Genomic DNA, 17002 nt, shown 5'->3' on the forward strand with positions numbered 1-17002 from the left:
CCACATCATATGACACAAGGTGCATAACTCTGGCACCACTTTTTTCATGAATTATTCCCCCTTTTTACTTAGAATTTCATGTTAAAGTTTTGGTGCACTTTCACTCTACCTCTGTTATTACTGAATGGATTTGATTCAAACTTAAAATAGTTGTTCAGCATCATCACCCACATCATATGACACAAGATGCATAACTCTGGCACAATTTTTCATGAATAATTCCCCTTTTTACTTAGAATTTTAGGTTAAAATTTTATGCACTTTCACTCTATCTCTGTTATTACTGAATGGATCTGATTCAAACTTAAACAATTGTTCAACATCATTACCATTATCATATAACACAAGGTGCATAACTCTGGGACCATTTTTTTATGAATTATTTCCCCTTTTTACTTAGAATTTCAGGTTAAAGTTTTGATGCCACTCTGTCTCTGTTATTACTGAATGGATTTGATTCAAACTTAAAATAGTTGTTCAACATCATCACCCACATCATATGATGCAAGATGCATAACTCTGGCACCAGTTTTTCATGAATTATTCCCCCTTTTTACTTAGAATTTTAGGTTAAAGTTTTGATGCACTTTCACTCAGTCTTTTTTTATTACTGAATGGATTTGATTCAAACTTAAAATAGTTGTTCAACATCATCACCCACACTGTATGACACAAGCTGCATAACTCTGGCACCAATATTTAATGAATTATGCCCCTTTTTGCTTAGGATATACTTATATAGTGTTTTTATACATTTTATCTTTACCTCTTTTATTACTTTTAAGTTGATATTTTTGACATAGACTCAGGTTATTGTGCAATATCTCCTGTGACAGCTCTTGTTTTTATGCCCCACTCGAAGAAGGAGGGGTATATTGTTTTGCAGATGTCGGTCGGTCAGTCAGTCTGTCTGTTGTCAGAATGTAGACCAATCCGTTTCCGGATGTTAACTCGATGGGCCTATGATCATGAAAGTTGATAGGAAGGTTGGTCATCACCAGCAGATGACCCCTATTAATTTTGAGAGATGTACCCTGAACAGTTAAACGGTTTCCGGATGATAACTCAAGAACGCTTTGGCCTAGGAATACGAAACTTAACAGGGAGGTTGATCATGACCAGCAGATGACTCCTGTTGATTTTGAGGTCAATAGGTTTAAGGTCAAGGTCACATTGAACCAGAACAGTAGAACTTTTGTTTTACAGTGAGCATATAATTTCTGTTCCTTGTGCAATTACTGAATGCATCAAGGGGGGCATTTTATGTTCGACAAGCTCTTGTTGATGGTTGAGGTCTAATTTCTTTGAATTCATTTCATCTTCAGAAAGTGAAATCCACAGATTTATGTCCCCACGAAAGAGCAGTTTTGGCTGAAATGTAATTTTGTGCTGATGGAATTAAATGATTTCACAGTATTTCATTCTAATGATGTTTTCTGGATTGGAAAGGAATCTTTAACTAGTCTGATATTTGTGTGCTTGAGAAGTGTTTGATCTGAACCAGGGTCCTCTTGCTAGAGGGCCTAACAGCCACTTTTCTTGTTCACTGTTTTCTATATTTACTTGCATGGTTGAAAACTATGTTACTGTATCTGGTTTAAATAGTGTAATGTTATAAATATGTTAGATTATGGTGCATATGATATCATGTATAAATAGTGAAATAGTTTATAACTTTTTATTTCAGACATATAGCAGCTAGGCAGAATCATTATGAGTGTGTGGTGTAAGTATCATTCATGCCACATTATATATTTACACAAACCGTGAAATACCACATAATTTATATCACTATGTTTGCAAAATCAAGTTTTGGACCGCTTATAGCACAGTCATTGACAGCACAGTCATGGTGTTTGGTGGTCATATCTGTTTGTCAGGCCAGTGACTTTTCAGGACCGGTCCTGATTTCAGGATTTTGGCTGCCGGAATTTCCATACACATCTATTGAAAAAGGGACATTCTAGACTTTGGGAATGTAGGTTTTCAGGCGTTTGATTTTTAACTGAATCCCAGGACTGATTTGTGCAAGGCAAACGTGTGATGTTGATGAAGATTTTATCTTGGCTGCAGCTTAAACAATGTTTCAATTAATGCTGTTTAGAACCGTAATGTGTTGTGGATAAACTCTATGTGTGTGCCAGGTTTCATTATGAACAGCCTATTGAGAACTTGGCCCTTCCATTGATAACTGATTTATAAATTAGATTGAATATTTTGTGAAATCAAAGAAGCACAGACTTGAGATATCTTACATGTGCAGCACAAAAAGATGTGCAAGTTTCTACATTATAATTATATTTGCTACAGGCTGTTCCTTGCAAGGGGTGCTGATGTTGAAGCCAAAAATAACAAGGGAGAAACACCTTTAGAGGTAACATAACAATTCTAAAATTACTTGTGTTAGGTTTACTTTCTCAAGCACATGTTTTGGTCATGTACTGAGATCATCAAAGCTCAAGGTCAGAAATTAAAACTTAAAAGTGAATGTTCGAATTTGCTTTTAGTTTTGAGTTTTTTTTTCTGAAATTGAAGAAGTAAAAATGATATTGCCTGGTTCATGTGTCTTTAATGTTTTTAAGGTTTTTGTTCACAGTTTTCATGAGGAAAAATCTCATGCCCACAGAGTTCTGCATAAAATGTATGCCTCTTTCTCATAATTTCATTCTTTGAGATTTTGGTAATAATGAACTTACAACTGTTGTATGTTTTCAAAATGTATGCATATTTTTACAAATGATGTATTGCAGTTAAAAATATGTTAAGTTACATTTATAAAATCTCTATGAAAATAAGTACAAGAATTTTGACACTTTCTTACTTGTTTCCAAAGTTCCAGGATCGTGAATATCAAGTTATAAAAATTTTGAGAGAATGTGTGCTTGGTCAAGCCAAATATTGCCTTTGATACGAGTACTATTTGCAATTTCAGTGTTGTATTGAACAGAACACAGCAGTGTATCTTGCATTGAAAGTAAATAAACAGTTGAAAAGTTTTGGTGCCAAACATATGGGGAAACCTGATAAATTAATTCATAGGTAAGATTATTTTACTTTCTTGGTAGCTTGCTTTCTTAGATCAGTAGGGAGGATGCAGACCTATGGATCATAGGGTTGTGTGATCCCCTAAAGAGGCCTGTGTTCTTTGTGACTGTTCGATAAAGGAAGTGTCTCAAATCATTTAGCCTCCACCAGTGATTCAGGTGGAGAAGTTGGCAGTTACTTTTCGAGAAGTTGGTAGCTATTTGTGGAGAAGCGGTGTGTTTAGTTCTGGTACGGAATCCAAGAACTTTGGTTAGATTAATTTAAATTAGATAGGGTACTTGAATGAGGCAAAAAAAACTAACAAAAGCACATTTTTGGAAAAAAACTTTGTAAATTACGTGTAATGATGTAGAATAATTAGAAATGTTTAGTAACATACAGTTTTTTTTATCAAATATGACATTGTACACAGTTACTATCTTATCATTTTAATACAAAATGAGTGTTGTAAGTAATTATAATGTGTTGAAATAAACTCTTTCAGAGACTTATCAAAGGGTCGTGAAAACATTCCAATTCCTTGTGTTAATGGTGTAGATGATGAAGGCGAGCCAAAAGATTATCTCTATGTTGTTGACAATATAGAGACAACGTGCCTTAACATTAATCGTGTCATAGGAAGTCTACAGACATGCCAGTGTAAGGATGACTGTTCATCTATATACTGTGCTTGTGGCAAAAATAGTATACGGTGTTGGTACGATAAGGTGAGTTAGCGGTGTCAGTATACTTAATACATACTATGAAATCTTTTTACTTCTCGGCATAAAATTTTGTAGTTTTCTTCATAATTGCTGGTGCATATTTTCGGGAAATTATGGATTGCAAACTTTAAAGATCAAGATAATGAAAATTTATTTTTTCATGCGGATTGAATTTCATGGATTTCTATAACCACCAAGTCTAAAACAAAAGATCCAGTGTCTTTCATATTTTAAAACAAATGAAATTTAAGCAGTTAACCAATGCAGTTCTGTCAAGGGCATTAATAAGAATTACACAATTTCATATGCTGGGTTTCTGTGGCCAGTGGTTAAGGTTGCCTTCTTCACATGCTTCTCATTGTTGGGTTTCAAAACCTTGCTTCAGGTTAGAATTCTTTCATGTAAGGAAGCCATCAAGCTGGCTCACAGAAGGTAGGTGGTTCTACCCAGGTAACTGCCTGCCGTGAAAATAATTCCATGAGGGGCACCAAGGGAGATTCTTTACCATCAAAAGGAGGCAGAGTCACTAATATGACCTAAATTGTGCCTCTAACCACAACAGAAAAGAGTTTATTACATGTTTTTCAATGAATTATGGAAATATTAAGAGAGAAATATATCTGTTTTTTTTTCACTGATGAGAAACTATAAAAAAGAAATTTAGTCAAAACATGAAATAAAAAGAAAATTTGTTTTACATTTAAGATCAAAATATATTTCCTTCTTGAAAACCATAATTTACATTTTCACTCGTGGATATGCCACTCATGAAAATATTGCATTTGGTGTTCACTTGATGAAATATATTTTGATCTCGCACTGAAACAAAAAGATATCCTCTATAACTGTTATGAAGGTATATTTGACTGATATTTGAACTAAACTGGCTTGAACCATTGTTGATATTTGACCATTCCCTTGTCAATTTTACAGTATAATCGGCTGATACCAGAGTTCAACATGCTTGAACCGCCATTGATATTTGAGTGCAATAGGGCTTGTGAGTGCTGGACCACTTGTAACAATAGGGTTGTACAGAATGGTGTTATGTAAGTTACTTTCTGTTTGATTTCCCTAAATTCTGTTAGAATAGAAATTACGCATCTATATTGGCAGTTGCTATTTGAAACTAGTTGTCAAGGTGTCAGTACTGTTAGCAGCACCATCTTTATCATTTACGATTTCTTGCCTTGTTAGTTCAAAGATAAGAAGATGGTAGTGCAGCAAAATGAACACATCAGGCAAAAGGAATATTTCTAAATCTATTTTAAAAGTCATTAGTTAAACTGTGCTCAAATTCTTAAATCTCAGTTTGAGAGACTTCAGTATCAATATAGTTTCAGTATCATATGGAGCAAAGGCTTGAAGTATCAGTTGGCTTTATGTACTGTATTGATGTATTTTAGACATGAAAAATTTGTTGAATATATATCTTTTTTTATTTTGAATTTCTTGATACTTTTATACAAACTGTTTCAACTTTCATATATTAAGCTTCCTGAAATTTAAGATTGCATTTTATGGCAAAGAATGTAAAAGGTATTTGTGATTACATTTCTGTTTTCAGGTCACGGCTACAGGTGTTTAAGACTGTAGGACGAGGCTGGGGATGTAAAACTCTGGTCGACATTGCACGGGGGACATTTATTTGCGAGTATGTTCATGACTGTGTATTCATATGTTATTTTTATGCACATGTGTTTAAGTTTAGACATCTCATCTGTTACTTGACTGATTATGAGTCTTGAAAAAAAAAGATTAAAATTTATTTCATTCAGTAAAATTTGAAGTGTGTTTTTCAAGTTGACATAATTTTTTTGTTGCAAACATCTTAAAAATTATTTAACCCGAGTCATAAAACCATGTTACAGTGGCAGGAGTGGGGGCATGGACACACATCTAGTTTTACATAAGGCAGTTGATACATACCATTGGAAAGAATTCACAGAAAGCTGGTAGTAAAAAAGAATTGAGTACTGGAGACTTTATGTTAAAAATAAGAAAAAAATTAAATGATAACGTATTTGTAATACATTTTTGACCTTTATAGTGTTTGATTTTGTGAGACGGAAAATCTTTTTGCTAAGGATTCCATGTATACATGTACATTGGCAGGTATATAGGAGAGCATATATCAGACTGTGAGGCAGATAGACGTGAGGATGATTCCTACCTGTTTGACCTGGATAATAAAGTAAGTTATGCCATAAGAATATCTTTCATGGTATACTAGATGACTCTGTTAATCCAAGTTATAAATCACAGAATATGTTCGAAATATATCCGGCTTGCTTATGGGGAGGTAGGTGCTATTACCAAGGTTGGTCTTCATCCATATTGTGACACAGTAACTGACCAAAAAATGCCTTATGTTATTTTCAGCAACAGTTGACTATGGTTAAGTAAACACTAAAATCTGAGATACATGTGTATCTATTCTGGTGTTATAAAAGAATGGCTAAGACATCAAGAAGTTTTATTGTAAGAACTTGGAAATTGTTCGAGTTATGCAGGCCTCCTAGTGAAACCTTTAAAACCTTTAAAAACCTTTCATTTCAGAGCAAACCTTTAAAACCTTTAAATCTTCTGAAAAAACCTTTAAAACGGCCAAATAGCCTGTAATTTTCACTCAAAACCTATATTTTTGTTCAGACTGCTTGCCGTGCCAGTTTAAAGCAAGTAATGGTTATACTACTGTATTTCTTCCCCACTTTTAAAGTGTTGTTATTAGGATACTGCTTGTGTATCTTTCATCTTGAGTTTTTCAGAATGCTGTTGTGTTCACCAGACCACATACATGTAGATGTTTGCAGTAGTGTTCACCAGACCATAGGTGTTACATGTATTCAGCATAAGGTACCATGGAGCTGAATGCTTGAAATGGTCTGGTGACATGATGTTTACACTATGGTAACAGTGGACTAGGTCTGGTGAAGATACAGCATTCTGAGCAAAGTTGATGTAGACGCTACAATGCATAAAACAGGAACCATATACAAAATAGGTGATATAAATGTGCAGTGAAAGTAGGTATACCCATTAAGTTAGGTATGTATATCAATCATAATGTATAATTCAAACAGTATGAGATAATATCAAACATGCCTATTTCTGATATCTGGTTTTAGAGTGTGGGTTTCCATATATAAATTAACTTTTTTTAGTAAATACCTATATATATTATGTGTTTTCAACGAGACTTCCGACAAAAATAGCCTTTAATTACTCTTTATTTTTAGCTCACCTGTCACAAAGTGACAATGTGAGCTTTTGTGATCGCGCAGCGTCCGTTGTCCGTCGTCCGTCCGTGCGTGCGTGCGTCAGTCCGTAAACTTTTGCTTGTGACCACTCTAGAGGTCACATTTTTCATGGTATCTTTATGAAAGTTGGTCAGAATATTCACCTTGATGATATCTAGGTCAAGTTCGAAACTGGGTCACGTGCCGATAAAAACTAGGTCAGTAGGTCTAAAAATAGAAAAACCTTGTGACCTCTCTAGAGGCCATACTTTTCAATGGATCTTCATGAAAAGTGGTCAGAATGTTCACCTTGATGATATCTAGGTCAGGTTCAAAACTGGGTCAAGTGCGGCCAAAAATTAGGTCAGTAGGGCAAATAATAGAAAATCCTTGTGACCTCTCTAGAGGTCATATTTTTCATGGGATCTTCATGAAAATTAGTCAGAACGTTCATCTTGATGATATCTAGGTCAGGTTAGGAACTGGGTCACGTGCCTTCAAAAGATAGGTCAGTTGGTCAAATAAGAGAAAAACTTTGTGACCTCTCTAAAGGCCATATTTTTCATGGGATCTGTATAAAAGTTGGTCTGAATGTTCATCTTGATGATATCTAGATCAAGTTTGAAACTGGGTCGCGTGCGGTCAAAAACTAGGTCAGCAGGTCTAAAAATAGAAAAACCTTGTGACCTCTCTAGAGGCCATACCCTTGAATGGATCTTCATGAAAATTGGTCAGAATGTTCACCTTGATGATGTCTAGGTCAGGTTCGAAAGTGGGTCACGTGCCGTCAAAAACTAGGTCAAATAATAGAAAAACCTTGTGAGCTCTCTAGAGGCCATATTTTTCATGGGATCTGTATGAAAGTTGGTCTGAATGTTCATCTTGATGATATCTAGGTCAAGTTCGAAACAGGGTCATGTGCGGTCAAAAACTAGGTCCGTAGGTCTAAAAATAGAAAAACTTTGTGACCTCTCTAGAGGCCATACTTGTGAATGGATCTCCATAAAAATTGGTCAGAATGTTCATCTTGATGATATCTAGGTCAAGTTCGAAAGTGGGTCATGTGCCATCAAAAAGTAGGTCAAATAATGAAAAAACGTTGTGACCCCACTAGAGGCCATGTTTTTCATGGGATCTGTATGAAAGTTGGTTTGAATGTTTATCTTGATGATATATAGGTCAAGTTTGAAACTGGGTCAACTGCGATCAAAAACTAGATCAGTAGGTCTTGAAATAGAATAGAAAAACATTGTGACCTCTCTAGAGGCCATACCCTTGAATGGATCTTCATGAAAATTGGTCAGAATGTTCACCTTGATGATATCTAGGTCGAGTTTGAAACTGATTCACGTGCCGTAAAAAACTAGGTCAGTAGGTCAAATAATAAAAAAACCTTGTGACCTCTCTAGAGGCCATACTTTCCATGGGATCTGTATGAAAGTTGGTCTGAATGTTCATCTTGATGATGTCTAGGTCAAGTTTGAAACTGGGTCAACTGCGGTCAAAAACTAGGTCAGTAGGTCTAAAATCAGAAAAATCTTTTGACCTCTCTAGAGGCCATATTTTTCAATGGATCTTCATGAAAATTGATCTGAATGTTCACCTTGATGATATCTAGGTCAGTTTTGAAACTGGGTCACGTGCGGTCAAAAACTAGGCCAGTAGGTATAAAAATAGAAAAACCTTGTGACCTCTCTAGAGGCCATTTTTTTCATGAGATCTTCATGAAAATTAGTGTGAATGTTCACCTTGATGATATCTAGGTAAAGTTCAAAACAGGGTCACGTACCTTCGAAAACTAGGTCAATAGGTCAGTAATAGAAAAAACAACGTCATACTCAAAACTGGGTCATGTGGGAAGAGGTGAGCGATTCAGGACCATCATGGTCCTCTTGTTTAATATTTTACAGTAAAAGGCCTTTATTTCCATAGATTGGAGCCTTTATAAAAACCTTTATTTTTGTTCAGGCCTGCTAGGAGGCCTGAGTTATGTGAAGAAAAAAAACAAACAATTTAAGTCTCTGGCTGAGTGGTTTAGGTTGCTTTCTATGAATATTACTTGAACCTCACCTTTGATTTTCATGCCTGCACCAGAGTCATGGTAACGAAGCCATCCAGCTAGATGGTTCTTCTGTAGAAGTTGGAATATTATTGTCACTTCCAACTCTGTTTGTAGCATCAGTTGTAGTAGTCAACATGAGCTTGAGTTGTTTCAGACATCATTCTTTACATCGGCTGAATGGAATTGCAAATGTGAATGATTGCATTTCGAAATGTTTAACACTGATTTATTACAGGATGGTGAGACGTACTGTATAGATGCTAGAAGGTATGGTAATGTAGCCAGGTTTATCAATCATTTATGTGAACCAAACCTTACCCCTGTCAAGGTGTTTGTAGACTCCCAGGATCTCCGCTTCCCAAGAATCTGTCTGTTTGCTAACAGAGATATCAAAGCACAGGAAGAACTAGGGTAAGTAATGAGTCCCCAAGATATTAGACCAATTCTATAACACCAGCATCTAAGGATGAATTTGAAATTGACATATGGTAAAGGTTGCATTCGGAGGCTGGTCACCAAAATGACTTTTATAATTACTTGGAACCTGGCTCCTTATTCAGCTGAGTTTGAGTTTGAAATTTTAATATCAATTTTATTATAACTTCGTGGTTAAATTCCAACTGAGACAGACCATCAATACTGAAAAGCCACTTGAAAATAGTTATTAACTTAAAATTAAGTTTTAAACATGCTATTTAGATATAAATGACAAATAAAGTTACATTATCAAACTCAGCTGAGACTGAAACTGTTTTGTGAACACAGGGCCAGAACTCAGATGTAAACTGCTAGGTAATTACCCAAGGTGCAGCTTGGTCAGAAACTCATAAATTTTTCTGTGTCTTAAGGAATTTTATTTTCTAAAAGTAATCTCTCTGTTACGATTATGAATGTTTCAAAATAAAGCTTTATTGCTAGATTTTGAATAAGCAGAAATTGTGTCCAGTATTGTGTAAAATATTCAACAGTATTCTGAGAAAGAAAAGGTAGTTAGTTTTATGTGGTGAAAAAGGTGAATTTATTTTTACAGGTTTGATTATGGGGAGAAGTTTTGGATAATCAAGTGGAAGCAGTTTACATGTACATGTGGCTCACCAAAATGTAGATACTCTAGTGACACAATACAGAAAACATTGGAGGAATACAGACAACGACATGAAATAGATGGCGAGGAAATACAAGATTAGACCACCTTTTTTGTACAATGAATTATCTAGGAGCACTTGTTAATTGGTCCTGAACGTTGTGACTGTAGGCAACATTTGTCTGTTACCATAATGTCAGGAAGCACCAACATTTTATAAAAAGAAATGTTTTGATACTGGTATTTTTTTTTTTTAAATCTATACAATGTTATATACTTAACCAAATGGCTTGTCAGTCAATAGTCACTCTGCTTAAAGTCTGAATGCAGGTCAATAGTCAAAACTGCTATGAGCAACTGTCATTTCCAAAAAAGGTTGAAAAAAGGCTGTGACCTTAGGATGGTTGCTTTTGGTCTGTAATGACCTATATTGTTTTTATCTACGCTGCATATATGATGGTATGTTTGAGCAGATAGATTGTTCATGGTGAAAAGGTTGTTTGATAATAATTTATCAGTAGTTGTTACCATCAGAATAAAGCAACTGCAAGTTCAAATAGAACTTATTACATCCTTTGTGAGATCTTGATTTGAAGTGGAAAATAGCAAGTTTGAATGGGTACATGGTTTTCAAAAAAATGTGGTATAAAATAATACGAGATTGGATTTGATACACACAACAAAAGTTTTGAAAAGTTGCTTGTCAAGTAGCATATTGAAATATCATTGATAACATTTCTAAAACATTCTTTGAAAATTTCATGAGTGTATTATAATTAAGCATCACCAGTCTATGCCAATGAAAACAGTCTGATCAAGATCTGCAGTGTTTGCCATTCAGTCAGTATCTTTCTGTAAGCACCCCTTTTAACAGTTAATGTAAGGACAAGTTCATTATAGAAATTTAGCAGTGTAAGGGTTATAACCATCATTTTACTTGCATTCACGAGCGAGCTGTGTTTTATTGTAGTGATAAATTATGCAAAAAATTAAACACCAATGTGAATGCAAATGCTGTATTTGCCTTGAAGTACGCATGAAGCAAAACTGTAACTTAGTGTAAGATAGACAGTATGATGTACAAATACAAATACAGGTAACTGGTCAGAACAGTGTACAGTTTTAATGTAGCTGGTTGTGTATTGGTATTTTACCCATTTCTTTAAAATAAAAAGACTTCATGAAAATTAAACAGTATATTTCTTACTATGCAGATACTGGCCCTTGACATTTGATTGATAATTGTTACAAACCAACCCCTTATTCTTTGGAAGGTTCTGTATATCTGTGCAAATAATTGTAATGTTAAATCTGTTGGTACACCTGCTATGCCTGTCTCTTAGTTCCATATGTCTTAAAAATACTTTTAAGCTGGCTTGTAATTAATATCATATTATGGCACAATATTTTCTAATGTATACTCTGACATAATTAGGTCAACAGGTACTTGTTGTTGCTTAAACAATGAAATTAGTATTGTCTATCTTAAGGTATAGGTATCACATTTTCCTTATCAACAATATATTGTTTGGATGAACTCCAGCACAGTGTATTTCAGTACAATATAAAATGTTGAGGTATGATAGAAATACTTCCTGTATTGATATATGTTGGAAATATTTCGAATATTGATTATGTTGGAAAGTGGCCTCAAATTTGCCACTTAATTAAATTGCTGCCATGAAAAGTATCAGAAACAGAAATTATTAGGTGCTTATAGCTGATAAAAGTATTTATTTCTGTTTTAGTCAAATTTATTTTGTATGTAAATTTGTTATGTTAAACGTACTTTTTAAAAGTAATTAGTTTTTGTCATTGTTTCTTCATATTTTGTTGTTTTGTATTTTTGTATTGTTGTTAAAAAAAATCTGATTGTGTTTTATGGTATTTATGTTGTAATGACGTATCACAAGATAAAATTTATAATAAAATAGAATAAAATGAAATTGATCCGTGCCATGAGAAAACCAACATAGTGGGTGTGCGACCAACATGGATCCAGACCAGCCTGCGCATCCGCGCAGTCTGGTCAGGCTCCATGCTGTTCGCTTTTAAAGCCTATTGGAATTGGAGAAACTGTAAGCGAACAGCATGCATCCTGACCAGACTGCGCGGATGCGCAGGCTGGTCTGGATCCATGCTGGTCGCACACCCACTATGTTGGTTTTCCCATGGCACGGCTCAATTGATCTATTCACTTGAGTAAGGGCTACAGTTACTGAACTGTGTAAGTAGCAGCAATTTGTAAAATGGCATTCTGTATTTTTAGATAGCCTTTTCTGTCACTCGTCACTCGTCCTACACAGTCCGCAACATTGGCTGGTTATTTGTTTCCTTAAGTGAAATTTTGAATGATTTTACTTTAATTATGTAAACACAGAAGTTCTAGATGACAGGTTTTTACAGGGAATGCAAAATTTTTCAAACTTGTGTGTATTTCATAGATCTCTTTAGACAAACAAACATGGGAAAGTACTTTTTAATTGTTCCAACTAAAACAATGGTTAATGGGCATTTACACAAGGTAATGGGCATTTACAGTTCTCTAAATCTTAAAGAAAATGGTGGGTATTCTGTTTCCGCAGCAACATTTAAAACAGTTTTTCAGATTTTAGTGACTTCCAAATTTACTTCTTTTAATAAAATTTTTTTTTTTTTTTCCCAGTATGATCTTTCAGTCAAATAGTAAACTACTGTGCCTTGTGTTCAAAACCAGTTAAAGTATGGTAATTTATTAATGGCGTTTTTTAATCTGTAAAAATTTCAGAAGCATGTAACGGATGTCATAGACTTTTAAAATGACTGCTTCCACAATTTGCCAGTTTTTGAAAGCTGTCAATGATTTGTTTAGTATTTCAAATGTTTAACATTTAATAAAGTTGTAATTTTCTCTAATGAAACAATATAGATTACAAGGTTTTGTTATGTAAATTTGCAAGGAAAATGCATGTTTTGCATTAAATACAATAATCTTGTCAAACTGAAGTGTACCTTGTATTTGTATAAAGGTATGTGTATAGGTTGATGTTTTATACTATGTATAAATTATGTTCACTGTAATGAATTGTTTTGATATAAATTGATAAAAAAATTGTTAAAAGATGTCATTTCGTACCCATCTTCATTGTGAAGCATTATGTCAGTTCACGGCGTTATTTTGTATAAAGTCAGTTTGTATACATGTTGTATGGAAAAAAGTTGTATAAATTTGATCATGTTAGAACTGAATGTTTTTATGATAGTTATGATGTATAAAATTGATCAATTTTTCATCCAGTAATGTTTGTTTAGGTTTTAAACAGTGCAGAGACAGAAATAATTGTAAATTGTCCAGTATCTACATAATGTACATTATATGAAATAAAAACCAAAACAAGCGGATGTTGATATAATTTGGGGTTCGGCATTGTTGAGCAGTCATGTGTTTGAAACTACCATAGTCAATTTTAGTTGAGTGTGTCATTTTTAGCTCATCAAATTTTTTGGGGGGAAAAAAGATGTTATTGTCATCACTTGATCGACGTCTGCGTCGGCGTTGTCTGGTTACGTTTTATGTTTAGCTCAGCTTTTCTCCTAAACTATCAAAGCTATTGCTTTAAAACTTGCAACACTTGTTCACCATCAATAGCTTACTCTGTACAGCAAGAAACATAACTCCATCCTACTTTTTGCAAGAATTATGGCCCCTTTTGGACTTAGAAAATATCAGATTTCTTGGTAAAGTGTTATGTTTAGCTCAATTTTTTCTCCCAAACTATCAAAGCTATTGCTTTAAAACTTGCAACACTTGTTCACTATCATAAGCTGACTCTGTATAGCAAGAAACATAACTCCATCCTGCTTTTTGCAAGAATGATGGCCCCTTTTGGACTTTACAAGTCTAGCAGTAAAGAGTGAAGTCAGTGGACCATGCAAATTCAACTGTTCTCTTTGATGGCTAGGCCAAAGATATGTCGTGTCTATATGTTACGAAAGCCCAGTCCATCAGCCAGACAAGTACTAGTTCTCTATGCTGGTAGACCAAAGATTTTCCCAGTGTGGCAGGATTTAGACCAGGCAAACAAGTGTAGACAATGGATATGTTCAGTCTTGGTGTTCAGTAGGGGTTTGATCCCTTTGTGAGGCAAGTAATGTGATGACTAGACTAAAGATTTGTCCAGTCTAGAGCTTGTGTGAGTCCATCCATGTGTGCGGCTATAATCGTGTTATCCGTGACGGCTAGACCAAAGATGTCCCGTTCAGGGTGGTGGCGTTAAAAAGACATGTCGGGATATTCACGGTTCGTCTTCGATGGCGGTCAAGACTTTGAATATTTTCCTTGATTGCAATACTAAAGACACGTCCACTATGGATTAGCATGAATTTGACACTACTAGGCATATACAAATATACTATTGTTTTCTAGATATGTCCAGTCTAGCGATAGCAATTGTTTGATCCATCAGCCAGGCAAATACTGTAAATGTGTTCTCGGTGATGGCCAGACCAAAGGTAGTCCCGTTTAGGGATAGCATTAATTTGATACATTATCCGGACAACAACTAGTGTTTTCTGTGATTGGAGGACTGAAGGTATGTCCACTTTAGTGATAGCATGAATTTTATCTAGACAACTACTAGTGTTTTCTGTAATTAAGAGAATAGAGACACTTTGCATAAATCTGACACATCTAGGCTAATACTAGTGTTTTCTAGACATATCCAGCCTAGCGGTAGAGTATGTTTGATCCATCAGCCAGGTATATACCAGTGTTCTCACTGATGGCAAGACCAAATATATATCTAGGCTATGTGCCACACGAGTTCACTTTAGAGTAAAGCAAATGATAGTATTCCCCGTGACTAAAGATTTTTCAAGGCATTTATTCCTGACAGGTGAAGCTGTGTCTTAAGATAATGAGTCTATTAGTGTATCGCTTACAGAACAATGTTGCCTCACTTAATGACAACGTTATCGGAGCTGGATATTTTTTTATAGTTGAGTTTTAAAAAAAGTGCATTCTAGCTCACTGAATACGTATCACCGTGTGTCGGCACGACCCTGGTGTGACCACTCGCCATCTGTTGTCTTCTTTAAACAACACCTCTGACACAAGTTGATGGCGGCTGATGAATCTTGGAATGGATATTTCTTGGGTGGGACTCTTCTAAAGTTATTCAAACAGTTTGGCAGCACACAGGGACCAACATAGTTAAAAATAGAAAATCCCGAAACAGTATCAAAAGTGACTCTGTACTGAGATTGTGAAAATTATTTTGCTTCACCATAAACATGCCAGAGTAAAAAAATGAAGCAACGTTCACGATCACTTATTTTTATTATCGCCACTCTCTACTATGCGATGTACATTAAAAAAATTGTATATGAAGGACTGTCTTTGTGGCACCGGCGTTGACATCTTCGTCCATGCTTTGGTTAAAGTTTTGATGCACTTTACTTTATCTTACTCAACGGAATTGTTTCAAACTTAGTTGTTCTTCACCATCACCTACATCACGATAAAAGGGCTATAAGTATTGCACCGATGTTTCATTTATCATACTCTCCTTTCATTTCATGTTTAAGTTTGATACATGTTCACTGTGTTACTGGATTTGATTCAAATATAAAAAAGTTGTTCCACATCATCACCCATATCATATGGCACAAGCTCCATAACTCTAGCACCAATATGTCTTGAATTATGTCACCTTTTACTTTCGGCTTAAATTTTTGGGGCACTTTCACTCTATTTCTGTAAACTAAAACTAAAATTGTGGTCATATTATAAGCTCCGACATCATATGACAAAAGGTATGCAATTCCGGATTAAATACACCATGAGCTATGCTCCTTTTTACTTTTTTTATTATTTCTAAATGGATTTGACTCAACACTTAAACTGTTGTCCAACATCGTCAGCCACATCAGGGGTATTAATCACTGATATCTCTAGTTACAACAAATACAGGGTGGCCAACCCACTAGACTTTTGGATACTGTACACACAGAGTAAATGCCCCGATTTTCTTATAACTTGACGTATTTTCATCAGATAAAGAGCGTCGAATACAGCAAACTGTGTGCTTTCATCCGCACGAAACATCTACAATCAGTTCTCAGTACTTCAAACACTTCGTCCAACTGCGAAAGTGTGTACGCTATCTATACACAGTTAGTCCACGAAAAACAGTTGGGCGAATTGTTTGAGAACAGTACTGAGAACTTACGACGCTTTGTGCGAGGAAATCACTCATTTCGTTGTCTTCGACGCGCTTTATTTTATGAAAATCTGTAAAGTAATAGGAAAAATATAGCAAAATGTTACCTGAATCGAAATGTTTCATCCGTGTTTACGGTTTCCAAATGTCATGTGGGTGCCACACCCTGAGATGTATGCCCTATTCCACTATCTAGAATCGATAGTGTCGAGCGCGCTGTCTTCTCTGACAACCGTTGTTAGCTCTCCTTATACCAATGTGCCCAAGTTGTGCTGGATCACCCTGTTTCTGTCGTTTTCCGTTCGTCATGTTTTTTTCCCCAACAATTTTGCTGTAAACTCACCCGATATCACAATGCTGCCATTGTCTTGATTATACTTGATCAGAATGTTTACCTCAATAAGATCTCGAAAGAGGTCGATTGTTGGTCATCTCGGGTCCAAACTTAAGTCAAACAATAGAAAAATCTTGTTAACATTATATAGACCATATTTTGATTGTAATCGTGATGGAACATTTAGAAAATCTATAACTATGAAATTCAGGTAATGTTTGCCCATACAATATAGATATGACATAGTGTCATAGTGACCTAGATTCCATAGAGACAAACATTCTGACCAGGTTTCAAAAACATCCGCTAGAATATGGAATCTAGGTCACTATGA

General features: G+C 35.2%; 1 protein-coding gene across 2 annotated transcripts in view; it reads left to right on the forward strand.

Moving 5' to 3' along the window:
* LOC123550294 (uncharacterized) overlaps nucleotides 1-11008 on the forward strand; it is a 53655-nt gene extending 42647 nt beyond the window's left edge. For both annotated transcript variants that reach the window (XM_053524916.1, XM_053524917.1), the window contains exons 15-23: nucleotides 1688-1726; nucleotides 2311-2374; nucleotides 2933-3039; nucleotides 3530-3752; nucleotides 4683-4798; nucleotides 5317-5403; nucleotides 5865-5943; nucleotides 9286-9461; nucleotides 10081-11008. In XM_053524916.1, coding sequence (XP_053380891.1) covers nucleotides 1688-1726; nucleotides 2311-2374; nucleotides 2933-3039; nucleotides 3530-3752; nucleotides 4683-4798; nucleotides 5317-5403; nucleotides 5865-5943; nucleotides 9286-9461; nucleotides 10081-10237 — 1048 coding nt within the window. In that variant the 3' untranslated portion in view covers nucleotides 10238-11008. The remainder of the gene's footprint in view (nucleotides 1-1687; nucleotides 1727-2310; nucleotides 2375-2932; nucleotides 3040-3529; nucleotides 3753-4682; nucleotides 4799-5316; nucleotides 5404-5864; nucleotides 5944-9285; nucleotides 9462-10080) is intronic.
* Nucleotides 11009-17002: the final 5994 nt, after the last annotated feature.

Source organism: Mercenaria mercenaria, chromosome 15 (genome assembly GCF_021730395.1).
Source record: "Mercenaria mercenaria strain notata chromosome 15, MADL_Memer_1, whole genome shotgun sequence".
In the NCBI taxonomy this organism is placed as follows: domain Eukaryota; kingdom Metazoa; phylum Mollusca; class Bivalvia; order Venerida; family Veneridae; genus Mercenaria; species Mercenaria mercenaria.